Here is a 17,683-nt window from a genome sequence, read left to right as displayed (position 1 = left end):
TTCACTTTCTTGTGCCCTTTAATGCACAAAGTATTTAATTTTGATACAGTCCTATTCTTTCTTTAGTTGCTGGTACTTTTTGTTTCATGTCTAAGAAACCATTGCCTAATCCAAAGTTACAAAGATGTACACCAGTATTTTCTAGGAGTTTTATACGTGACCCTGTTACATTTAGGCCTTTGATCCATTGTGAGTTAGTTTTTATATATGGTGTTAGGAAGGGGTCCAATCCATTCTTTACACGTGGATATGCTGTTGTTCCGGCACCTTTGCTGAAAAAGCTATTCTTTCTCCATTAAATTATCCCGGCATGCTTGTCAAAAATCCAGTGGCCATAGATGCATGGGTTTATTTCTGGACTCTCAGTTCTAGACCGTTGATCTATATATGTCTAACCTTATGCCAGTCCATCCACTGTTCATATTTAAAGGGTACAGTCTGATAAGTTTTACGTACAAATATTGCTGCGACACAACGATCACCATCAAGCTCACTCTCAAGTTTTCTTGTGCCTTCTTGCAATCCTTCCTGCCTGTCCTTTCTACATTCACCTAAGCCAGTTAGCTCCTGGGCAAACACGAACTGCTTTTTGTCCATGTAGATTGGTTGCATTTTCTAGAATTCTGTATAAATAGGATCCTACGATATGTATATTTTCGGCTTGGCTTCTTTAGATCAGCGTAATGGTTTTTAGATTCATCGATGTTGCTATATGTATGAATAATTCATTCCTTTTTACTGCTGAGTAAATACACCACAATCTTTCTGTCCGATCTCGTGTTGATAGCTATCTGGGTTCATGGTCGGCAGTTTCTGGTACGGCTCCCGGTGATCCGTGCCTCCGGTATTCATTCTTTCGTGCAATTATTCCTCCTGGAGTGTGGCTGGACCTAGTGACTTCCTTCTGACAACAGAATATGGCAAAAGTAATGTGATGTCAGTTTTCTGGAAGAGCTTGTGTAGAATTGATACTATTTCTTTCTTTAATGTTGGGTGGAATTCACATAAGTTTGGTAGAATTTAGAAGCTATCTGGGCCTGGAGATTTAAACTAATTTCTTCAATTGCTATAGGGCTATTCATGTTATCTATTTCATTCTGAGTGCATTTTGGTAGTTCATGTCTTTTAAGTAATTTGTCCATTTCATCGAAGTTGTTGAACTTATTACCGTAAAGTTTTCTGTAATAGTTTCTCATTGTTCTTTCAATATCTGTAGATACTGTGCTGTCATGTCTCTCATTTCCATATTAGTAATTTATGTCTTTTATTTTTTTTTCTGATCAGTCTGGCTAGAGGTTTATGTTTTCTTAATTTTATCAAAGAACCAGCTTTGGTTCATAAGAAAATCTATGGAAACATACCATTTTTCCGTTTTTTTCATTTCATTGATTTCCACTCTATTCTTAATTATTCTCTCTTTTCTACTTACTTTGGTTTCAAATTTGCTCTTTTTTTCTAGTTTCTAGGTAGAAGCTGAGGTTGAGAGCCTTTTTCTTTTCTAATATGTACTTAGTGCTATGAATTTTCTAAGAACTGTTTTAACTGCTGTACCTTATCATTCACTTTGTATACAGAAGAGAAGCAGCCTAAGGCTAAAATATATATAAATTCATATGAAATGGTGAATGGCCTGGTTGACTGGTCAGGGGCCCAGAAAGAAGATTAAGGACAAGGGCGTGGGTCCAAGGGGGCAAAGTAGAAGTGACCCTGCTTATCCCTCCCAGTGACCTTCCTGGGGAACTTGTGCTTATTATCCCCATAACTCTAGGAGGTTCTGGGTTGTATCACTAGGTTAGGGGAGTCTAGGTGAAGGAATAAAGACCTGGGCCCCTCGACAAACTGTGACAACAAGGAAAGGCCATCTCAGCTTCAGAACTCCCTGTGGGGGTTGTCTGAGGCCTTGGCTGAATTTGTAGAATTCGCCTAATTCTGCTTCCTTTCCTTCTCCAACAGCGGTTAGTCCTGAGAGCACTTCCTAATAAACTTCCTGCAGGCTAATTTCCACTTTAAGAGTCAGTTTGTTTCCTGGATAACCCAACCTGTAATAGGCAGCTGAGCAGTAGCTGCTGATGTAAAGAACAGTGGAGGAGGAATATGGCTCAGGTTTTTGACTTTTAATTTGAGAAATGTTCTGGGCATTACTGGGTCTATTTCAGTAGATTTAACATATGAGTTAGGCATTCAGAGGAGAGAGAAGAGTGAGATAAAGGTTTGGGAATTCTTGGTAGAAAAGCTGGAAATTAAAGCCAGTGTATGCAAGAAGCCAATAGAGCGGGTACAGAATGAGAAGTGGGCCACGGGCAGAAACTTAGAGGACAGCAACATTTAAATACGAGGTAGAAAAAGAGTAGTCCTCAAATAAACTGTGCTGGGAAAGTCACGGACATCAGAGAAGAACCAGGAAGATTTGATATTATGAAAGCCAAGGGAGTTTCAAGAAAGGAGAGGTCAAAAACACCCACATCAGAAAAAAGGCAAATAAGAAGAAACAAGAAGTGTTCACTGGATAAGAAGATATCACTTTGACTTTAGTGAGAAGTGTTTAGTGGACTGGCGGGAATGGTAGCCAAATGTGTCCGAAGAAGGACCACCATCCCCCAAATGTGGTGATGTAGCGCTGGGAGAGTCCCTCAGATGTTTGCTGGTCTGCTTGAAAAATGGGTCCTTTCCTTAGTTACCCACACACAGATAACCAGTAGGGTTCCTTATGAATAATCCACTGGGGAAATGACTAAGAATTATAAAAATGTGATATTCACAATTTAAATCTGGAATGTTACTGGGGTCTACTGAGGACTCTACGTCTGTTTTTTACTAATTGGCAATATTGCAAAGACGCTACCTTGCATTTGCACACATACATATTTGGAGTTCTCTCAACTTTCAAGAATGATTTTTTTAAATCAGTCCTTCATCAGTGTGCTCCTGAATCAATCATTAGTATTTTGACCTATAATATTCCATTTGCTCAATTTTTAAACAAACAGCCTCAAATTTCTATATTATCTAGACCCTCCGTCACCTCTCTTCCCTATGCCAGACTATTGTTCCCCTCTGTACTATTCCTCAAACGTGGAAGGCCCACGCCCACCTTGGGACCTTTGCATTCGACATCCTCTCTGCTTGGGATTCTCACAGATACCTGCGTGCTCAGCTCTTAAGCCTCCATCTGCACGTCACCTGCGTATAGACATATGGCCGCTCAGCTTACAACAACAAACTCTAACCCCTACTCACCATTCTGAACTCTATCACGTTTTCGTGTTTTATTTTTTCTCTAAAGCACTTATTACCTTTAAATATTGTTCATTAATTTATTTAGTTATTTTCCCACTAGAATGAAAGCACCATGAGCTAAGGATCTCTGTTTTCTTTTCTGATGTCCCAGGGCTTAGGAGAGTATCTGACACATAGCAAATATTCAACAGATACTTCCTGAACTAACAAACATGGAAGGGTCTAGTAAGAGCCTATATTCTTAATTTACTTATTTATTTTTGGCTGTGTTGGGTCTTCGTTGCTGCGTGCGGGCTTTCTCTAGTTGCAGAGAGCGGGGGCTACTCTTCGTTGTGGTACACGGGCTTCTCATTGCGGTGGCTTCTCTTGTTGCGGAGCACAGGCTCTATGCATGCAGGCTTCACTAGTTGTGGCTCGCGGGCTCTAGAGCGCAGGCTCAGTAGTTGTGGTGCACGGGCTTAGTTGCTCCGTGGCATGTGGGATCCTTCCGGACCAGGGATCCGAACCTGTGTCTCCTGCATTGGCAGGCGGATTCTTAACCACTGTGCCACCGGGGAAATCCAGAACCTATATTCTTTAGTCACTGGAAAGAGGAATAATGATAAAGAGGCTACAGGGTCTTTTTCTTCTGTTTAAATTGCTAAAATGAGGAAATGAGCAGTATACAATAATGAGGAAATAATGGGATTTGAGAAAAAAAGTATTTGTGAAGAAAAACAAAATGTAAGGCAGTAGTCAGGGAGGGCACAGGATGAAGGGAGTTGATCTTAAAAATCACAGAGAAAGAGAAATGGGAGAAAGGGAGGGGGGAGGGAGACAGACATGTTTAAATGATGATGGAAGCAAGTAAGAAAAATTTAGGGTAACAGTGAGATAGGGCACATCGTGGAAAGAAGAGGTTTAAGCATGGAAAGGTGAGGATCAAACGCTATTCTGAAAATGTTAGGCTTGAAGTGAAAAAATATGTAAGTCAAGATAGCTAATACAAAATTGCATAAAGGGAAGAAAGAGGCTAAAAATACAAGATTTTGACATCTATAAACAGGGAGATAGAACAGTCTATGTCTATGCATTGAAAATTATTCCATGAATATTTTACTTACCTGATCTAGGTTTGAAAGACTGTTTGGATCTTGACTGAGAGTTTGGTACTGGCCCCGGAGCCTGTCACCTGCTGCGATTCTCCTGAACTTCTTGAGATCCACCACGTATAAGGCACTGCAAGAAATGAAGACTCCTTGAGAGCCTACGTTGTTTACATAGATTTACTTTCCTCCAGTGATTGTCTACAGTGTTGGTACTAACGTTAGATATCCCTGGGTCTAATAATAATGAATCCTTTCATAATTTGCTCCTGATGTCTAATACTGTTTCCAAGGAGTTTGAAGTTTGATATGACGCTGTTAGGATCCACATCCTCTTAAGGTCACCTTAAGTTTTTCCAAGATCTCCTGAAACTCATGGGCCTACGAAACAGTAACAGCTTTGAAGACAGTCTTCATCTTGTTATGCGACAAACCAAGTTGAAATCTTCTACAGTAGTTAGGAACATGCAGCTGAGCCATAGTACTTGGGTTTAACTCCGGGCTCAGCTATGAACTAGCAGCATAAGCCTGGGCAAGGCACACAAATGCTGTATGCCTCGGTTTCCACATCTATAAACTAGAGATGATAGCAATATCTCAAAAGGTTGTCATAGAGATTTTATGAGTTAATATATGTAAAGTCTTGTAAGAGTGATTGGCATGTAATAAGCACTAGATAATGGGCTGCCATTATTGTATATTTTCCAAGAAAACTGAGTATTGTAATTCAACAAGTTATTTATTCACTCAAAGGTAAGAGTATGACTTTTCTTACCTGATATGGTATTTCCTTCTTAAAAGATGTGATGCCCAGTATCCCGTCTTCCAGAAACGATATCCATCCATTTCCGTGCGGCTATCACAGAAGGGAGTATACCCATAAGGAGCTCCATCCAGATCAAAGTCTCGGAGTTCTTTTAGGTCATGTCTCACAACCTAAATAATTAGAACACTTTCTCTGATGAAGACTATAAAATAATAGAAGCCCCTGTAATATGAATCTCAAATCATCGTCACCTTGTTGTAGAAAGACAGAGAACTGGGTTTTCCCCACAGTTCTGTCACGTAGCATGAGTTTACCAAATTTCTATTTTTTCCTTTTGCCCTTACAGATTAAACGAAGCCTAAAATTTACATACCCAGTCTGTATGACAGTGGTCTTACTCATTAATAAGAATAGCTTGTGACATCATTTTTAATCAAGGTATTTTTTAATATTCTTTTTTAAATTAAAGTACAGTTGATATACACCTGTAGTATATATTACAGATGTACAATATAGTGACTCACAATTTTAAAGGTTATGCTCCATTTATAGCTATTATAAAATATTGGCTATATTCCTCGTGTTGTACAGTATATCCTCGTAGCTTATTTATTCCTCATAGTTTGTGTCTCTTCATCTCCTACCCTTCTGTTGCCCCTCCCTCCTTCCCTCTTCCCAGTGGTAACCACTAGTTGGCTGTCTACGAGTCTGCCTCTTTTTGTCTGTGCACTAGTTTGCTGCACTTTTTAGGCCCCACATGTAAGTGAGATCGTGCAGCACGTGTCCTTCTCCGTCTGACTTGTTTCACTTAGCGTAATGCCCTCCAAGTCCATCCTTGTTGCTCCAAATGGCAACATTTCATTCTTTTTCTTTTTATTCTTTTACTTTTTAGGCTGAGTAGTATTCCATTATACACACACACACACACCTCGCATCTTCTGTATCCATTCATCTGCGGATGGACACTTGGGTTGCTTCCGTATCTTGGTAACTGTAAATAATGCTGCTATGAACACTGGGGTGCGTGTATGTTTTTGAATCCGTGTTTTTGTTTCTTTCGGATATACACCCAGGACTGGAATTGCTGGGTCATATGCTAGTTCTATTTTTAGTTTTTTGAGGAGCCCCCCTACTGTTTACCACAGCGGCTGCACCAGTTTACACTCCCACCAACAGTGCTGGAGGGCTCCCTTTCCTCCACATCCCTGGCAACGTTTGTTATTTGTGTTCTTTTTGATGATGGCCATTCTGACAGGTGTGAGGTGATATCTCACTGTGGTTTTGATTTGTAATCAAGGTATTTTGAACAAAATATATTTTGGTAAGGAATTAAATATACAAGTACATAGCTCTTAATTTCTCAAGGTATAGATCAATACTTCAAAATGATTTCTATGATGTATCTCCCTTATTATATATTGGCAAATATTAGTTTGAATCATAAAGAAAAATCTCTTAATTATTCTCAGTGGCTTCAATGACATAATGTTAGTATGCTTCATTTTTTAATAGACTCTAGCCTGCTGGAAAAATATTATTGTATATATTGGGGGAAAATAGGAAAAATAAATTTTATGTCAGACAGTATGCTTGGAAATGCTTACTTCATTACACTTTTGCCTATTAGTTTTTTTGTTTGTTTGTTTGTTTTGTTTTGTTTTGTTTTGCGGTACGCGGGCCTCTCACTGTTGTGGCCTCTCCCCTTGCGGAGCACAGGCTCCGGATGCGCAGGCTCAGCGGCCATGGCTCACGGGCCCAGCCGCTCCGCGGCATGTGGGATCTTCCCAGACTGGGGCATGAACCCGCGTCCCCTGCATCGGCAGGCGGACTTTCAACCACTGCGCCACCAGGGAAGCCCTTGCCTATTAGTTTTTAATTATAATGATTCATATCTATCAATTTGAAAAATAATACAAAAGTAATAGAATTTAGAATACAAGTAAATTATAAAGTAGGATTTGGAAATATACTTTTGGTCCTAAATAAAAATACTAACTTGTGCATTTGATTTATGTAATATTTATATTTACATATTATTGTTCTTAGAAATTCTGTGTATTTTTTTAAATTTTTAAGAGAAATTCTGTGTATTTTAAAAATATTTTTTACCATTAGTGATTAAAAAGGCATGCAAGGAGAAAAGGGGAAAAGTCATAAAACCTTCTGGATATATAAATTTTGAAAGCTGAGGACCATAATTTTTTCTGGCCAAATTTAGGACTCTTTCTTTAAGTGGCAGAATGATGGGATTTGGTTATTGGCTAATTGCCAAAGAATGTGGCCGAAGGTGGAAAAATGAGAGGAGAGTGTGTGTGATTGCTAACTTTTCCAGCAAGAAGAAATAGTTCACTTTAAACAAATTTCAGCTCATATCCATAGGAACTCAGCTACTTTTATTATGACTAATATAAGTATTTCTTTTATTTTTAATTACCAAACCCCCCCCCCCAAAACAAAAAACTACTACTTCAGAGGAAAAAACTGCCTCGTCCTAAGGAATAAATGGTACTTCTGGCAACACCTTTGATTTTCCCCTGGAATACTGACTTTTTCTTTTTTAAAAAGATACTTTGCTTATATGTCAAAATTATGTCTTATGTTTGCATAGCGTGGCAACAAAGACAGTAATAAGAAGCGGCAACATAAATTGCATCCCTATACTTAGAAGTGTAAAAAAGTCTTAAGTACTCTTAAAAACAATAGTTAATCTTATTACCTGGTCAGCATCAACAAAAATGATTTTGTCCACCGCAAGAGGAAAAAGGACATCAAGGAAAAGAATCTTATAACCCCAAATAATCCTTTGTTTTTCCGTCTGTTGATGAAGCCACTGGGGCCACCTGTACTGGACTAGTTCATATTGGAATCCATACTCCTCAGCCATGTGAGGGATCACCTCCTAAAACACACACACAAATCAAAGACTATGTTCAAGGAACAGAAAGCAGTTTTTGTTTTGGAGAAAAAATTAACATTTTAAAGGTTAGAGTTTACAAGTTGTTACAAATGAATCGGTAAAATGTCTGAACGGTACTTCTACAACTTACACCTATTAATCAGAAATAAGACAATGCTGACAAACATAAAGATGGAAGTATACATAAAACTTTGTAGTTTAAAGGCATTAAAAATAGGTACACTAGCAGGCTTATTAAATAAGATAATTGTTCCTCTACTTTTACTACTAATGTTTGACCTGAGAAAACCTGATGATAGAAAGGAAAGCCTCTGGATCGTGGAACACCTGTGCATCAAACACTTTATGCACATGTCAACATGCTGGTTGGTCAGAGGGATAGGAAGATGAAAAGGGTGTACAAAACCCACAAAATTAGTAGTAAATTGATAAATTATATTCTCCATATGAGTTTCATGTTTGAGATTTATGACTATTTAATTGAAGGATTAAAAATACAAGGTAGTTATTGTGGCATGAATATTTGATATTTGATTCAGTGTCTTATAGGCTTAGAGTATCTTATTCTGTTTAAAACAGGGCAGTTAATTAAATATGTACACTGTTAGCTAAGTTTGGCTCAAGAGTCCAAATATTGAGAGGGATGACGGTAAAGGAGTAGGTAAAGACGGGTCAGCAAATGTAGAATTTGCATTCATCTCCTCAATTCTCACTTGTAGCTAGTTGCTCGTTATATGCTTAGTTTAATTTTCTCCCTGCTCTTGTAAGAACGATGTAGATTTAAAGTATGTTCCTTACTGTAAGCATTGGTTTTATCTGTGAGTTGCAAAATGTTGAAATTATGGCTAGAACAGTTACCGGGAGTCACTGCTTTCATTTCAAACTTAAAAAAAAAAACTAGGATAAATTAGAAAAACTTTTTTTTAATTCAACGAATACGTATTAAAATATGTTCACTGAGAATGCACTATGTGCCAGGCACTATGCTAGGCCCTAGGGATCCAGTAATGAAACAAAACAGACACAAATCATGGCTCTCGTGAGGCTTACATTTTAGATAAAATAAGTGAAATTAGTAAGGTATCTATAGAAGATAGTGCTATGGAGAAAAATAAAAGGGGAAGGGAAATACAATGAAAGATCAGAAGGGACAGTCATTTTACATAGTGTAGTCAGGAAAGGGTTATTCCCAACGTAGGTATAATTCAGCGAAGATCTGAAGGAAGAAAGGAGGTATGCTTTTAAAATTGAAGGGAAAAGATCTAGGGTACTAGCAATTTGTTTCCATATCTGGCTGCTGGTTACACAGGTGTTTTAAATTTGTAAAAATTCATCAAAGTTGCACATTTACCGTTTGTACACGTTATATTTCCCTGAAAAAAATATAAAAGGTAAAAATTTCGAGCAAAAAGAACAAATTACAAAAAGAAGGAAAATATTATTTCAGATATGGTATCACCTTTGGCCATGCAGCAGAACAAGGCTTTTTTCCACACATAGCACTGCGTTTCTAGTGAATGATATAATTTCCTGTTAAGAGAATCTTCACATTGTATCATCTCAGTATATGCAGAGTTAAATCCCCCGATGCAGTGTTGCATCACGTGTTAAAAGTTTAGTAACAAACTAGTAAGACTTCTTGTCTATATTTATGGGTTCTTTTTCAGTTTACAAGTAAGTACAGGAGGCGGCACTCTTGGTGGTGGTGGGGAGGGTAGAGGAGCTGTTTCATAAGTGTTAAGCACCTGGGCTTTGAGGTCGGAACACTTGGGCTCAAATCTCAGCTACTAATTAGCTATTTGATCTAAGGCCTGTGCCATAAAGGACAAATCCTGCTCAGAGAATGGTTGGGACCTTTGCCCTTCGCTCCTGGGAAGTAAATGCTAACCTTGGAATATCCTGCCTGATAAGAATGTCTGTATTTACCTGGCGACCTAGGGCCACACCAGATAGTCTGTGCCAACAATGTGATTTATGATGGAGACCTTGGGCCACAAGATATCAGCTCAAGCTCTGGAGGGGCTAGATGCTAAGGTCAGTCATGGTGGCTGTCAGGTGGGTCTATGTACCCAACTCCCAATAAAAACTCTGGACAGCAGGTCTGAGTGGGCTTCCCTAATTGGCAACACTCCATGTGTACCGTCACAGTTTTGCTGGGAGGTATAAGCTCTGTCCACATAACTCCACTGGGAAAGGACAACTGGAAGCTCGGTCTGGTGTCCCCTGGATTCTGCCCAATGCACCTCTTTGCTTTGCTGATTTTAATCTTTATCCTTTTGCTGTAATCAACTGTAACTGTGAGTATAATTGCTTTTCTGAGTTCTGTGTGTCCTTCTTAAGAGTGGTCCTGGATACCTCCCAACTGTGCGGGCCAGTTATGTAACTTCTGAGTCGTGGTTTTCTGGGAATAGGACTTTATGAAGAGCAACTGAATAATGTAGGTAAAGTACTTAGCAATGTGCCTGGCAACGCCAAGGAATAAAAGCATGGTTGCCTGTTTTTATTTCTGCTTTCACAGCTGGTTTTGGTCTAGAAAGAAAATTTCTCTGAACTGCTAACTTGCCTGGAATCTGATTAATAGGAAGAAACGGGGTACACTCTGTGGCAAGAGTGTAGGGCTGAGTAAAGGGTAACAGATGTTGGCCGTCGAAAAACTTCTAAATACAAATTGCTGGAGACACTACCTGTAGTGCCCACATTGCCACACCAACCGATGCACCGCATGTGATACCAGAGCCCCACTCTTCTTGGTCCTATCAAACTATTCTCTGTGGTGCAGTTTTCATATTTTCTACTGTTCCTGCCTTTCTTTGTCAAAATATGACAGAATCTAATTCTTTTAATTAACAATCTGTACATATTTTTCATTGCCAACTTTTATTTACTTATTGTTATGAAAACCCACTAATCCTGATTTTGAGTTTACTTAAACATAAACCATCTTCTGCTGTGTTTTTAATCACTTCTTTAAATAAAAGCTGCACAGAATTTTTCTTAAACTAGATTAAAAAATACTGATTATCGAGGTTTTAAATTGATTACATATAGTAATTTGAGTAAATATACATTTCAAAAGACTCATTCTGAAAAGAGAAATGTTATGTGAACTTACAATGATATAAAGAATTTACTTCTGAAATATTAACTATTCTATTAAAAAAATTAATGTACTTACTTTAAATGTTGGTGAGAGATAATTTTTAAGAAACCAGAACTTCACTGGTGTTTTGGTGTTCCGTAAAACAGAAAGCATCATAATTCTGCATAAAACAACAATAAACTCAATAAATTAACATTAATAGGGCTTCATCCTACTTCTCTTAAGGCTTTTAAATATTTAAAGATATTAGTTGATAGTTTTCACTATGAATTATGGAGAAATAGTGACGTATCTTCAAATATTATGGCTGCTCAGCAAGTATGTAACGTATAAGAATATATGTATATACACACATATATTGTATATACGTAAGTATGTGTGTGTATATATATATATACTTGGTATAGACTAAATTGATTGCTTTTTGTTTGGTCCAGCTGACAAGAGAAAGAAGCTAGTCTGAAACAGTCTTGTTTAGTTAAACTAGCGTCTAATCTGGGCTCTGTTACTGTGTCACTAATAGCAGGTGTGTAAACCTTGAAGGGCTGAACAACATGTCGTATTTTGATAAAGTCACTGGACAGGCCACTTGTTTTGCTATCCTAGACCTCTGATTGGAGAAGATACAGATGTATCTGAAGTACATCTTAAAATATCAACACATATTCAAACATTTTTGAGGCGTTCTCTGTGATCCTTCTATAGAAGCAGTTAAAAAATAGCCCTTGGTAGTTTATAAATATTGCTTTCCTTCTCTCAGACTCCTCCCCCTTTTTATAAAACATGGTATTTCTTCACCAGGAAAGGAAAATTTACTATATATTCTTTTTTTTTCTCACACATCTTACTACAAAATATGTCCATTTTCTAACCTTAAAGAATAACAATATTTCAAATCAAACACATGGAATTTCACTGTATTTAGAAAATATACTTCCCTCATAATTTTAGGTAAAAAAAAAATAAAAAAGGCAAGGTGCAAAAGCACTATGTACTTTGTTACTATTTGGGAAAAGGGAGTTAAAAAAAGCAAAAATACATATTTGGGCTTGTCTATACATATATTTGGCAGGCTATGAAACTAATAACATTGGTTTCCTGTGGGAAAGGGAACTGGGTATCAAGGAAACAGAGGTGGGAGATTTTTCTTTTTCCACTGTAATTTCTTTTATTTTTTTAAACTTTAAAAATTCTTTTTGGACCATGTAAATGTATTACTTTTCAAAACATTAAATAAAAAAATATACCTACCTTAAAAAGCGTTCATATAAATGGCCAGAAGCAACTGAAAAAATGTTTAGAACGTCTGTTTCCTTATTGTCTTCTTTTTTATGCAGGCTCCTTGTGAAACTTTGAATGAAAAAGAAGTGACTGTCATTTTCTTAATACACAACTGCAAACTTTACATACCTAAATATTAAATTTGATAAGAAATAAAAATAGGAAGGCTTTTCAAACTGAATGGTTATTACACTGTAAACAAGTACTTATCCTAAAAATTATGAATTATTTAAACATGTGACAATGTAACTTGAAGTTTTATGATTTTTTAAAATTGGACAACATAGAATACAATTCTATTTTCTCTAGGTTAATGGGTAATACCTTTGAATCTTTGTGAGTTACAAAAGTTGTTTTAAGAGCAGAGGATGAACTGTGGCATTCTATGGCTATATGCAACATACTGAGGCTTTAGGAAGGCCAATCGTGAGCGAAGAAACAGAATGTGCAAGTGTTAACAGTGGCACACCAGAGCTTCCGTCTGTGCTAACAGGGGAGGCCCCTGAGTGCTGTGGATGTGCCTTCCCAGGACAAGATGCTATAAGAGGCACCCACAGCTTAGAGCTCCTCCAGCCAGGGACAGCCTCCCCACAGGCTGCGGGGACCTCTGTGCCTTGGGCGTGTCTCCAGGAGGGATAAGACAGCACTGGGGAGCCACGTCCATTCACGATGTGGTTTACATCGCCACAGCCTCATCTGGGCCCAGCTGTCACTGTCACCCCTTTCTGGACCCAGACCAGCCTTTGATATGCCCCACCTCATACATAAAAGTGACTGAATCTTATTTGGGGTATTCATAGTGTATCGTTTCTTCTTTTTCCTATTGAAAATGTTTATTTAATTAGAAATCTCATTTTTATAGGCACAGATATTTAAAATGACTGATTTTAGAAAACTAAACAATTCACAATTGACATGGAATATATTTTGCCAAATAAGAATTGTTATGGCAGATGTATTCTTGCAATGTTTTCTCATTGTAATCCCCCAAATAAGAAAAATACACAGTTGATTCAGGGAGGAAAAAAAAAAAAAATCACTTGAAGTTAAGATTAAAACTAAGATAAAGAAGTGAAAACACTGTAACATACTTATGCATCTGGAGGAGTTTCCATCCCCCAAACTTACCCTCTCTCTTTCTAACAAAGCAGCATTTGTTTTGTATCCTCGCTGTGTAATAAGTGGCTAAGCCGTAGGCTAACAGTTATCTTTACTCCTTCTTGTCTCTACCTTTGGTTTTAATGGAAGCTCATGAACAGATACTCTTTAAAATGCCCAGATCCTGTTACATTATCCCCTGTCAAACGAACCTGCTCTGAAGTCCTCTCAAAGTAGTGAGTTCGAGCCTTTCTTGGTCAGTAACCAGTTCAATGCACATACTGGGACAGTAAGACGATTCTTCCTATCAAACAAGGACTCAACTATAGAAAAAGAGGCCTGACCTGGGCAACATCCAAAATGACGGGAGTGCTTCCGCTTAGGCTGCTGAAGCTACTTGGCCTGAAGCTTCTATTTCTTATCTTTGATAAAAATGATCAATAGTCCTCTATCATAATTCAAATTAAATTCAAATCTCTAAAATGGACTTTCCGAGTTGTCTACAATGTGGATCACAGCAGCCCGCTTCTGTGTTTGCCCACCTAACGCCCTTTACACTTCTAGTCACAGTAACTTGGTATTGTGGGCAGGTGGGTGGGTGAGCAGCTATTCCTCCTCTACTTTCATTCTACGAGGTTTAGGCAGGATGGGCCTTCTTGCTGGCTCTAGAGGTAGCCACACGACCCAAGATTAGTCAGTAAGTCACAGGGATCAGTTCAGTCTGGTATACAAGGCAACAGCTGGGCCAACGAGTCAGACTTGGAACGTGTGCTGGTAACTATCTGGAAAGAGGCAATTTCTTCCCATGGGAGATAGATGGCAAGCTCTTTCTTGTAAAAGTTTGTCTGAAAATGAAGGAAGCACAGATAATAGAACTAGGCGTTGGAGAAAGAGTTTCTGGACTACATCACCTGAATGCCCAAAGTCAGTTCTACTCCTGGACTCTTTAGATATGTGAGCCAAAATATTCCTTTTTTGATTAACTAATATAGGTCCCAACCTAACTGAAAGATTCCCCCTTACATTCAACATCCCAGCTAACCTGGGCTACTTCCTGTTCCTTGAGAAACACACCCAATCTTTTTGACTTCACGTAACCAGGTACCTTCACTCTGTCTCCTGTCCATCCTTTAGAACGTATCTTAGCCACACACTCCTCCAGAGTCTTTTCTGAGGTTCCTCCTAACTGGATATAGACTTTCCCTTCCCTGGTTTGAACAGCCCTTTATGTTCAGTTGTCTTATAGCTCCAGTTTCCTGTCTTACATCAGTAACATTTATGTATGTGTCTTATCCTTTCTAGAGAAGATCTGTGCTTGACTTAAATATTTACCGTCTGCAGGGCTTCCACAAACTAGACTCCTGATGGGTCTATAGTTAAAATATTAATTAGTAATCACCTTTTAATGGAATCCCACACTCCTTTTTTTTCATCTTTATCAGAAAGGATATCTTCCTGAATTCTGTCTGGCTTTTTTTGTACCTAGATAGCATGGTAAAGAAAAACTTTAGAATTTTGTAGATTTAAATATTATGCTGCATGGTTAGAAATATATAGACAAGATGACCCTTGTAAATCTAAGATAGTTGTAGTAAATGAAGCCAAGAAAGATCTTAGTATATTATAGACACAATCTGATTTCAACTATCAGTTCAGCCTCTTGTTTTTAGTGGCTACCTCCATACTGCTAAATAATGTGCTTATACTCGTATTTACTGAATTGTCAACCGTGGATGTTATCTACTGTATATCTGATTCATAGAGTTTAGGCATTATTCATTCTTTGTAACAAAAGATGAACAGCTTACTTATATCACCCTTCCCTTCCCCTCTGTCTGGAGGTTTTGATAATACTATGTCATTAGTTCTTCTACTGAGTATTTTTGTAACTTTAAATAAGGCTTAAATCTGTATTTTTTATTCCAACAAATTCAAGTTTCCCTTGCATGGCCTGTTATAAGGACACTAATATCTCTACCTTTTCCCTCTGCCTCCCAACTTATATTAGCTAAAACTTTACTTTAGCATTGTAAGTATGGATAATATTTACATTTAGCTTGGTAAACATAACTATCTTTTGCACTATGCCATGTTTATTCTACAACTTGAAAATCAGTAAAAAGTGCTTATTGTGACACTGTAAACACAACGCACTGAAGAGCTGAAAGGCTACTACAGTTACATTTCCTCCACATAGTTACGATGATGTGACCACCACACCCTCCTAGGACACTCCTCCAGCTTCCCATGGATTCTGTTTTCTCACATTTCACCAATACAGAAGTGTATTTTTCTTGGAATTTTATTGTGTTTATTTTTTCTTGTGGTGAGATATACTTCTCCTTTACCATGTACCTAATATTTTCCAGTTTGTTATTCTTGTTACTTAACTGTCTGGAATTCCTGTCTTCTTGAAGACATTTTTCTTGGGGCTTAACAATTAACTGCCTCTTTCGAGCTTTCTTTGCATTGGTTTTCACACTGATTTCACCATTTCTTACAATACCTATTTTCCTCTTTCTTCTGCTTCATCTTCATCGTGCTGGCAAACACCTTCAAGAAGGGGTGTGAAAGATAATTTTTCTAAATCTTCACCCTTCAGAGAATATTTGCCTGAAGAATCCTAGATTCAAAGTAATTTTCCTCAAAACACTGAAATCTCTGTTTTGTTGTCTTGAAAATGAAACATCTGATGCTAGTGTGTCGTTCTATTGCAGTGACCAGCCTCTTCTCCTTGGTAGTTTTTAGGATCTCGTGTGGGCCATTTTTCACTCATTTGTGGACCCCTTGACATGGATGTGTTTATATTCCTCTATCTGTGGGATACTTTCCTTCCTCCATTTTCTGTTCTTCCTTCCTGGAATTCCTATTAGTGGCTACTGGAGTTCATGGGCTGAACCTTTATCTTGCGTATCTTTTCTCCTCCCTTTTTCCTGTCCTTTTGTATAATTTTGAGAGATGGAAGGTGAGCAGATAAAACTGTTACTAAAAAACAACCGAAGCACCTAGGTAAGGTTAGGCTGTAGAACGTTTGCTTCAGGTAAGGCATGATTATCACCCTCAAAGATTTGGTGGCTTTGGTGAAAGAGTCAGACCTCCTCTATACCAGGGACCAACAGGTAAAATTAGAGCCAATATAGACAGTGAAAAAAAAACCAGCTCAAGAAAAAGAAAATAATTTTTCAATGATCAAAATTCCTCAACGATAAGACATCCCCAGTCTCCCAGCAGAAATAATATTTTTCTCTCCTGTTTGTAGGGCTAGGATAAAACTAGCTGGAATGCTGGTCCTAAAAGGCTTGGGATGAGTTAGTAACTTAAGCAGCTGGTCTGAGTTTGTGGGATTTTTCATCTGGAAGGACACAGTATAAGTTTCTCTTCCTGAGAAAGGAAGCCAAAGCCAGTAGAGGAAAAACAGTATCAAAGATGAGTATAAACATGTATAACTGATCACAGGAAAAAGAGCAGAGGTGATAAGAAACAGGTTATGATGTGGGATGCAAGGTCAATTTTGATGATTTGGTGGTTTAGAATCTCTGCAGTATGTAAGGCTTGAGTTCTGGTAGCCTACCATTACTAGATCACAGAGATTCTGGCAAAATGGGTGTTTTCTAGTTATCTTTGCATATTAATTTCTACTGCACTGTAGACAGAGAACATACTCTGTTTGAGTTCATTCTTCTGAAATCTGTTGAAACTTGCTTTTCAACTAAACGTAAAGCTAATTTTTATTAATGTCTGTGTCTGAAAGATTGTTCATTTGGTGTTATTGGCTATTGTGTTCTATATACATCTATTAGGTCAAGATTTATAATCACACTGCTCAAATCTCCATCTCTAATGAGTTTTTGGTCTGCCTGTTATATCAAGTACTGAGAGACGTATGTTAAAAATATCCCAGTATTATAGAGAATTGCCAGTTTCTCTTGGTAATTCTATTTCTGCCTTATATACACATATAAAGTAACCTTCTTTACCTTTAATAATGTTGTTTTAATACCTCTGATATTAGTATAGCCATACAAGCTTTGTTTAGGTTAGTATTGGCCTAGTATACTTTTGCCACACTTTTATTTTAATCTTTACCTTGAAACTGTATTGTTATATATTAGGTGTTCCTTCTTGCAAACATAGAGTGGGATTTAAAAAAAAATCCTGTCTGACAATCTTAGTCTTTGGACTGGAATATGTAGTCCATT

The 17,683-nt window shown here is 37.8% G+C and overlaps 1 protein-coding gene across 2 annotated transcripts in view; it reads right to left on the bottom strand.

Annotated features, from left to right (window-relative positions):
• The window catches only part of UGGT2 (UDP-glucose glycoprotein glucosyltransferase 2), a 173,411-nt gene that overhangs the window by 11,180 nt on the left and 144,548 nt on the right, over positions 1–17,683 (bottom strand). For both annotated transcript variants that reach the window (XM_049701168.1, XM_004273651.4), the window contains 6 exons: positions 14,884–14,966; positions 12,357–12,455; positions 11,181–11,265; positions 7,805–7,987; positions 5,098–5,258; positions 4,341–4,455 (listed from right to left, as the gene is read on the bottom strand). In XM_049701168.1, the coding sequence (XP_049557125.1) occupies positions 4,341–4,455; positions 5,098–5,258; positions 7,805–7,987; positions 11,181–11,265; positions 12,357–12,455; positions 14,884–14,966 (726 nt within the window). The remainder of the gene's footprint in view (positions 1–4,340; positions 4,456–5,097; positions 5,259–7,804; positions 7,988–11,180; positions 11,266–12,356; positions 12,456–14,883; positions 14,967–17,683) is intronic.

The sequence above is a fragment of the Orcinus orca genome, chromosome 18, assembly GCF_937001465.1.
Source record: "Orcinus orca chromosome 18, mOrcOrc1.1, whole genome shotgun sequence".
Taxonomy (NCBI): Eukaryota; Metazoa; Chordata; class Mammalia; order Artiodactyla; family Delphinidae; genus Orcinus; species Orcinus orca.
This window is presented reverse-complemented; position numbering and strand designations above follow the sequence as displayed.